Genomic DNA, 8,206 nt, shown 5'->3' with positions numbered 1-8,206 from the left:
ATACTGTAACATAATTCCCCATAGTACAAAGAAACTACTCACTGCCATTGATCTTATCTGTGCCTGTAATAATGGCAGAATATGTTATTGAATACAAAGTGAGTATTCAACTGTTTATGTAGTTACTCCCAAATTTTAAATGCCACTACAATATAAAAATTTACATTGAAAACATATTTAGATAAATAGCTTGAAAAAAGAACAATGTTCAAAACATGATGAACGTAATACTTCTGTAGGTTAGTAGGTTTATAAAATTGAAGTGTACTATAATGTGTTCTGTTATTCAGGAAAGCACATAATAGTATTTAAAATTAAAAAGGCTTTGAAAAAGTAAAATGAATATGGTAAAAAATGTCATTTAGTGTACTGAGTTTACATGGCAAGCATTTGGTAGTGGGAGGTTGCAGCTGCCGCACATCAGGTCAGAGCCAGCTCCAGCTGCTCCAGAAGGGACCCACTCCTACCAGAGCATGAGTGATGACACTGCGGGTGCCTCTGGGAGAGAAGATTTAAGAAAAGGAAAAAATGCTGTGCAATGGCAACAGAGAGAGAAGAGTGAGAAAATGTAGAGAGAAATAACTCTACATTCACACAGGTCAGAATGAGGGCAGGAGGTGCTTCAGGCACAGAGCAGAGGCTCCCTATAGTTCAGAAGAGGCCCATAGTGAAGCAGGTCGTGCTGCTGCAGCCTATGGGATACCATGCAGATCAGATTTTCAAGTGCAGCTTGTGGAGGGGAAACCATTCTGGATCAGATGATCTGGTGGGAGTAGCCATCTGTGGTTAAACAGTTCACTCCTGAAGGAAGAACCCTGTGCTACAGACTCATGTTGGAGCAGTTCTTTAAGAGCTGCAGCCTGTAGGAAGCCCATGCAGGATCAATTCATGAATTGATCCCCAGGAGAGCAGGGGAAGAGAGTCAAGATGAAGGAGTGGCAGAAAATTAAGTAATATGGACTGACCACAACTTGCATTCCCCACTCCCCTACTTTGCTAAGGGGAAGGAAGTAGAAGAGGGTCGATGGGAAGAAAATGGTTTAAATTTGCTTTTAGATCTCACTCTTCCAGTCTGATATCAAAAGGCAGTAAAATATATTAATACTCTCAAGTTGAGTCTGTTTTGCAAGTGACAGTAACTGGTTAATGATCTCCCAGTCACAATTTCTATGTATGAGTGTTTTCATCATATTTTCTCCATGTTCTGTTCAGGAGGGGAAGTGACAGTGGCTGTGCAATGCTTGGCTACCTGTAGGTTTTAAAATACAATATTCAATACAATGTATTTATATGAAATATCCTACCACGTTGTGACCCATCTTAATTTATTATAAGCATTGGAAACAGATGGAATTTAAGATTATTTACTGCATGAACAGATAATGTAGATATGACCATGCGTGCATCTCCTTAGAAAACACAATGTAAGCATGCATTCAGCAGTGTTACCCTTATGATTCAAACCATCTCTTCAAAATTCTAGCAGTATTTAAATTTCATATAGTCTAAAGTTCTTCTTTTTTGTCTTCAGTACATTTTCCCAAATGGTTAATGAAAAAACAAGAGATGCAAGACTAATTAAAAAGTACAACAAACTTTCCCGCTGCAGTGCTATATGTGAGAATTTTCAAACTGTAAAATAGAGAGGACAGTGAATCTAAAAGCTATGGGAAGATTATAACAGACAGTAAGCCCTCTGACATTGTATCGACTGGGAAGAATTAGAGATCTTAGTGCCGGAAATACATACATCTGAACTGTAATGACACCTACATACTGCTGAAACTTATTTACTTCCTATGGTTTCATTCTGCAAGGGAGGATCTAGTTATAAACTTTTTTTACATTGTGTGAAGCATCACATTGAAATACTACTACATATTTGTGAGTTCAGTTTCAAAAAAGGGACCTATGGTTTAAGGCTGCCTGAAGCAGACAGACAGACACATTAGGTGGAGAATATGTGGGAGGAAAGAGTCTAAGGAGAAAAAAATAAAAAGATATTTTGAAGTTTGAACATTCATTTTTTATGTAGAACAGCTCTGTTAGATTGCAAGTGACATAAAGAGACTCTGCCGGATAAACACTTCATTTTTCTTTTCCTATATTCTATAGTCTGTATTATTGGCATCTTTGAATCAAGCTCTGAGGGCTTAAAAGAAGCACAGATTTCTCAAAAAAAAAACCTGTATAACATTGACTTTCAAGAATATAAATAATTCTTAAACTTTTGTGCACTCATCTTGTCCCTAACACTCCCTATCGGTGACTGAATATCCTTTCTTGTTTACTTTTCATCTTCTTCTAACTCTTCAACTTAAAAAAAATTAACTTCCAAAAAATCTGAAAAAAAAAAAAATCTTGCATTCACAGTATCAACCAAAAAACTGAATGCAGAAAAACGTAACACTAAATCTAAAAATATTTATGACTAAAGAAAGAGACTAAAAAATTTTGCCAACAAATAAACTAGGTATGGCTAAATTCTGAATAATTCTTCTAAGATTTCATTGCAGGTGAAATGAGAATGCACTCTGAAATTTGCCTAAATTTCCTCAGTGCTAAGAACAGATATATCAGTCCTATATGGTATGCTGTTCTTCATGCACCTATTAATTAAACCATTTCTTACTGTGATAGCTTCAAGAATCAAAGCTGTAAATCCAGCTCCCACCAGACTCTGTGTCATTAAGTTTTGCCCCAGGGAAGAAGAGACCACCCTTCTACTTTTCCTACTCAGCGTTTAAAAGGCCTGCATTTTAACAATAGAAAAAAATATACAACATTATATATCTATCTGTGTATACGTAGATAATTCATTTCTGAAGATCGTTACTTTCTGGAAGATAGGGAAAAGTTGCCATTAACTAATGGTTAATGATGACACAGCAAAAAAAGGATTTTAGCATGGGAAAATTTTAAATTGAAAAGAGTTTCATTGTGAAGTAGCAAGGAATATAAGGAATATTTTTCTTTTTACAAATGAAACAGAAATTCTGTAATGAGAATTATTGTAACATAAAGATTTTACTTTCCAGCCCAGAGACCAGTGCTATGTTGAAGAGACAACACAAATAGCAAGCAAGCATGATCTTCCAAAGACATTAGAAAGAAACATACAATTAATTATCTTAATTTCATAGATAGTTCTACTTAAGTCACAACATTTTATTTTATATTTTAAAAATCTAATATGTTTTAATAATTATTTTGGCTTTTTTCTCCCCCTTCTGCTTCTAAGTTCCCTTCAAGTACTGGAAAATCACAACGTGGTCTTTCCAGGGCTTTCTCTTTTCTTAGCAAAACCAGCCCAACTCCCCCAACCTTTCTTCATAGGAGAGGAGCTCCAGGCTTTTGATTATCTTTACGGTCTTCATCTGGACCCACTTCAACAGCTCCACATCCTTCTTGTACTAGGGACCCCAGACTGGCATGCAGTACACCTGATGGGGCCTTGCAATCACCTCTCCCTCCTGGCTGTAAGAGATTATTCTGTTAACTTCTGTGTCTCAAAGCTTGCTGGGGACACAGATGGACTTGTTCAAGTCCCGAGCAAGGATTGTGAAATCCTTTGTCTGAAGGACACAGATGAACAAGTCCAGGCAAATCCTGGGCAAAGGTTGTGAGATCCTTTGTCTGGGGGACACAGATGGACAAGGCCAGGGGCAACGAGAGCGAGATGAGCTGCAGCTAAATAGCTGTGAAGTGCTCCTTTGTGTGGACTTATCTCAGGATGATGGTCATCTCAGGGGGCACTCGATGACTCTTGCTCAAGGCCCATCCTTGTCACGTAGGCAGGAGAACAAGGAGGATAAAAGAGGAAGTGAAAACCATGGGGATGGGTTTTCTGACAACAGACTCCTCATGAAGAAGAACAGAGGTTTCTGACAACAGATTCCTCATGAAGAATGGAGGATTTCTGGCAGCAGATTCCTCCTGAAGAAGAGGGATTCCTGACGATCAGATTCCTCGTGAGGTGACTCCTGCATGCTGTCGAATTCTCCTGTGCTTGCTGCCTGAGCGCTGCTGCAGCTTCAAGGATTGGCTCCTCGACTTCTTCGTCTACCTGCTTGCTGCCCAAGGCCAGCCACGCTGCTGCTCCCCGTCCCCCTGCTGCGTCTGCCTAGGACCTTCAAACGCCGTGCAACGGGACCGCTGCTGGATCCTGCTGGTGACTCTCCCTGCTTTACGCAACTCCTGTTTCTTTCCCATCTTTTCTATTGCCCTCCTTCCCTTCCCCGTCTCCCTGATTAGGTTTGGTAATAAACTGGATGGAACAACATATGAACCGTTGTTTCTTAATCTCACGCCGGGTATACAGATATTAAAAGAACCTCATCTCCCTCCTATAAATTGGAGCGAGACATTTTTATTGGCGTAGTCGGCAGGATACCCGCTGTGAGAGTGTTGTCCTTCCAGATATAGTGTGAAACTTTTCTTCTGTGTGCACCTCCTGGAGTTGCAAGGAGCGATAGTTTTGAAAATTTAGACATAAGTCCTTCTCCAGGAAGACCGCTCCATATTCTTAAACTTGAATATTTGCATTTTGATTAATACGTGTGTGCCTCCTTGGGAAGACTTCTCTGGTTATATTTTGTGACTTAAACGTGCGTGCCTCTCCAAGAAGTTTTATTTCCTATTGTCTTTGTGTGCTCCCCTCAGCAAAAGGGAGGTGTGATTGGAGCATTTGCATTTGTTTAGGTGTGGTCTATCTCCTTGGGAGGAGCGGAAAAGAGTAACTGAGCTTTTGAATACGTGTACCTCCTCCTCCCTTTAGTATAGATCTTTCATTGTATTAAGAAATGAGTAACAGTATTGCCAATATGAAAAGTGAAGATGTGTTATTTGACCTTTTAGAAAAGCACGGTGCTCATCCCTCTTTGTCAGGGGTGGACTGGGCACGCCAAAATTGGCATAATTTGCAGAGTGTTTTAGACCGCATGAGTGTCTTACAGAATGAGGCTCGTACACGAGCTGGAAAAGGAAAATCGTTTATCTTTGCCGTACTCGGGGCTGCTTTAAAAGCTGCCGTGGAGTTCCGAAATGAAAGCATTCAGCAGAACTCCAAACCATTGAAGCACTACAGGAATCGGTGAGAGTTACACAAGAATTGGTAAAAACCCTGCAGAATCAAATAGTTAATCTCGGGGAACAATTAGAAAGAGAGAAACATAATTCGGCCTTGTTGCAGATGGCTTTCAAAGAACTGTTAACATGTAAGGATACTAACGATACTGTCACCTATGGTTTGCCTCAAGAAAAAACATTTCCTCAGGAAGAACCACAAGAAATAAAGGAAAGACTAGATAAATTAGAAATCCCAATAGCTCAATTGCGTCCCTTGATAAAAACAGAATATACCTTCGATAACAGCGAGGATCTAGATCCTCAAATGAATGTTAAAGAAATTCCATTCTCGGCCACCAAGCTTGCAAAATTGAAAGGGACTTTAGCCACTCTCCAAAGGAATCAGAAACAGAATGTGTATGGAGGGTGAGTCTCACTGGTGGCGACCAGATTCAGTTAACAGAAAAGGAAGCAGGTTACTGGGGACCAGGAGTATTTTTAACTACTGGTAACAATCGTGCTCCCTGGTCATTAACGCAAAGGGCTGCCTATTGGGCAGGTGGTCTCAACCCTTTAGAACGGGGAGACCCTCTTGCCATTACTGGAACTATCACAGAATCACAGAATCACAGAATCACCTGGGTTGGAAGGGACCTCAAGGATCATGTAGTTCCAACCCCCCTGCCTAGCAGGGCCACCAAACATCCACATTCAGATCAGGTTGCCCAGGACCCCATCCAACCTGGCCTTGAACACGTCCAAGGACGGGGCATCCACAACCTCCCTGGGCAGCCCGTTCCAGGGCCTAACTACTCTCCTTGTGAAGAACTTCCCCCTAACATCCAACCTAAATCTTTCCTCCTTCAACTTTGATCCATTTCCCCTAGTCCTGCTGTTGTCAGCCCTTCTGAAGAGTTTACTCCCCTCCTGGGTGTAGGTTCCCTTCAGGTATTGATAGGCTGCAATGAGGTCGCCCCGCAGCCTTCTCTTCTCCAGGCTGAACAAGCCCAACTCCCTCAGCCTGTCCTCATAGGGGAGGTGCTCCAGCCCCCTGATCATCTTAGTCGCCCTCCTCTGGACCCTTTCCAAGATCTCTATGTCTTTCTTGTACTGAGGGCTCCACACCTGGACACAGTACTCCAGATGGGGCCTCACAAGAGCCGAGTAGAGAGGGACAATCACCTCCCTGTCCCTGCTGACCACCCCTCTCCTGATGGAGCCCAGGATCCCATTTGCCTTTCGAGCTGCCAGAGCGCACTGCTGGCTCATGTTAAGTCTCTCGTCCATCAGGACCCCGAGGTCCTTCTCTGCCGAGCTGCTCTCAAGGACCACTTCTCCCAGCCTGTACGGGTGCCTGGGGTTCTTCCGGCCCAAATGCAAAACCTTGCACTTTGCCGTGTTGAACCTCATTAGGTTCACCCGAGCCCAGCCCTCCAGCCTGTCGAGGTCCCTCTGAATGGCATCCCTTCCTTCCGCCGTATCAACCGCACCACTCAGCTTGGTGTCGTCAGCAAACTTGCTGAGGGTGCACTCAATTCCTTCATCGATGTCATTAATAAAGATGTTAAAGAGCACCGGTCCCAAGACAGACCCTTGGGGGACACCACTTGTTACCGGCCTCCACCTGGACATAGAGCCATTGACCACCACCCTCTGTCTGCGGCCTTTCAACCAATTGCTTATCCATCGGGTCGTCCACCCATCAAATCCACTTCCCTCCAATTTGGAGATGAGGATGTGGTGGGGGACCATGTCAAAGGCCTTGCTCAGGTCCAGGTAAATGACATCGGTCGCCTTACCTTCGTCCACCAATGCCGTCACTCCATCATAGAAGGCCACAAGATTAGTCAGGCATGACCTTCCCTTGGTGAAGCCGTGCTGGCTGTCTCGGATCACATGCTCATTCTTTATGTGATCAAGCATGTTGTCCAGGAGGATCTGTTCCATGATCTTCCCAGGCACGGAGGTGAGACTCACCGGCCTGTAGTTCCCCGGGTCCTCCCTGCTCCCCTTCTTGTATATGGGAGTGACGTGACCCTTCCTCCAGTCATCTGGGACCTCACCTGACAGCCACGACTTCTCAAATATGATGGAGAGCGGCTCGGCAACCACCTCAGCCAGCTCCTTCAGGACCCTGGGATGCACGCCATCTGGCCCCATAGACTTGTATTCATTATTCAACTACTGACCAATTAGTAGAGAGCGTTCAAAAGGCTGCTTGTCTCCAACTGATGTATGATAGAAAGCTGCAGCCGCATCATGATTCACCCATGATGATGCCCGTTGATCCTGAGAGAATGACTCCTTTAATTAGAGGGCTTCCAGAATCACTAAAACCCATAGGCATACAATTACAAGCAAGGATACAAACTGTGTCACAGGGAGAAAGAACCCGGGCAGTGTTAGAAGAAACTGTAACCCCCAACCATCTGCAGTCAGGATGCAAAGTATGGACGTGGGGGGAGGTAGCCCAAGAGTTAATTAACTATGGAAGAAAATATGGGACGGTGATTTCTTTTCCCAGTAAATCCGAGCCAAGAAGTGTAAGGCTTGCAACAGCCAGTCTTGCCCCCAGGCCACCTAGCCCAAAGCTCAGTGGGTCTGGAAGGGTCTCATTGCCAGTAAAAACCGGTAGGCGGAGTATCTTTCATAAACGTAATGGACTTTGGACTCTGGGCTGGAAAAAGGGTATTCCAAGAAATTTGATGGATGGATTGACAACAGATAGGTTAGAGAAATTAGTTAACTGGTGGCCAGAACAAAAGCTTGAGAATCTTGAGGAAAGCAAAACCCCAGGTCCTAGGGCCTCTCTCAGGGAACCTGAACGGCTATCCAAGCCAGTAGAAAACTGATGTCTCTGCCCTCCCAAGTGGCCCACCCCTCTTTTGATGAAGCTCAGGACTTGGCCTTGTGGGCTGCAAATGCACACTGCTGGCTCATGCTCAACTGTCATGGTTTTATGATTTTTGTTACTGGTATTCCACATTATAAAATCATGTAGTGCACTGGGAGTTAAAGAGTTAATGCTCTAGTTCTGTGAATCTGTTTCCATTTTCTGTTCAGAGGACCTGTCCACAGATCGTGAGATGTGTTTCTCTTCTCTTCTCTTCCCTTTCTGCTCGTCCAAGCAGCATGTGTA

General features: G+C 43.5%; 1 protein-coding gene across 1 annotated transcript; it reads left to right on the top strand.

Moving 5' to 3' along the window:
• The first annotated feature begins 4,802 nt into the window (after positions 1 to 4,802).
• On the top strand, positions 4,803 to 7,919 carry LOC128071767 (uncharacterized). The gene is given in 4 exon segments (XM_052664792.1): positions 4,803 to 5,043; positions 5,046 to 5,441; positions 5,444 to 5,678; positions 7,253 to 7,919. Coding segments are annotated over 4 exon segments (1,539 nt in total).
• Positions 7,920 to 8,206: the final 287 nt, after the last annotated feature.

The sequence above is a fragment of the Tympanuchus pallidicinctus genome, unplaced genomic scaffold (genome assembly GCF_026119805.1).
Source record: "Tympanuchus pallidicinctus isolate F22 unplaced genomic scaffold, pur_lepc_1.0 scaffold6, whole genome shotgun sequence".
NCBI lineage: Eukaryota > Metazoa > Chordata > Aves > Galliformes > Phasianidae > Tympanuchus > Tympanuchus pallidicinctus.
Note: the sequence above shows the minus strand (reverse complement) of the source record. Positions and strands in the feature narration are given on the sequence as shown.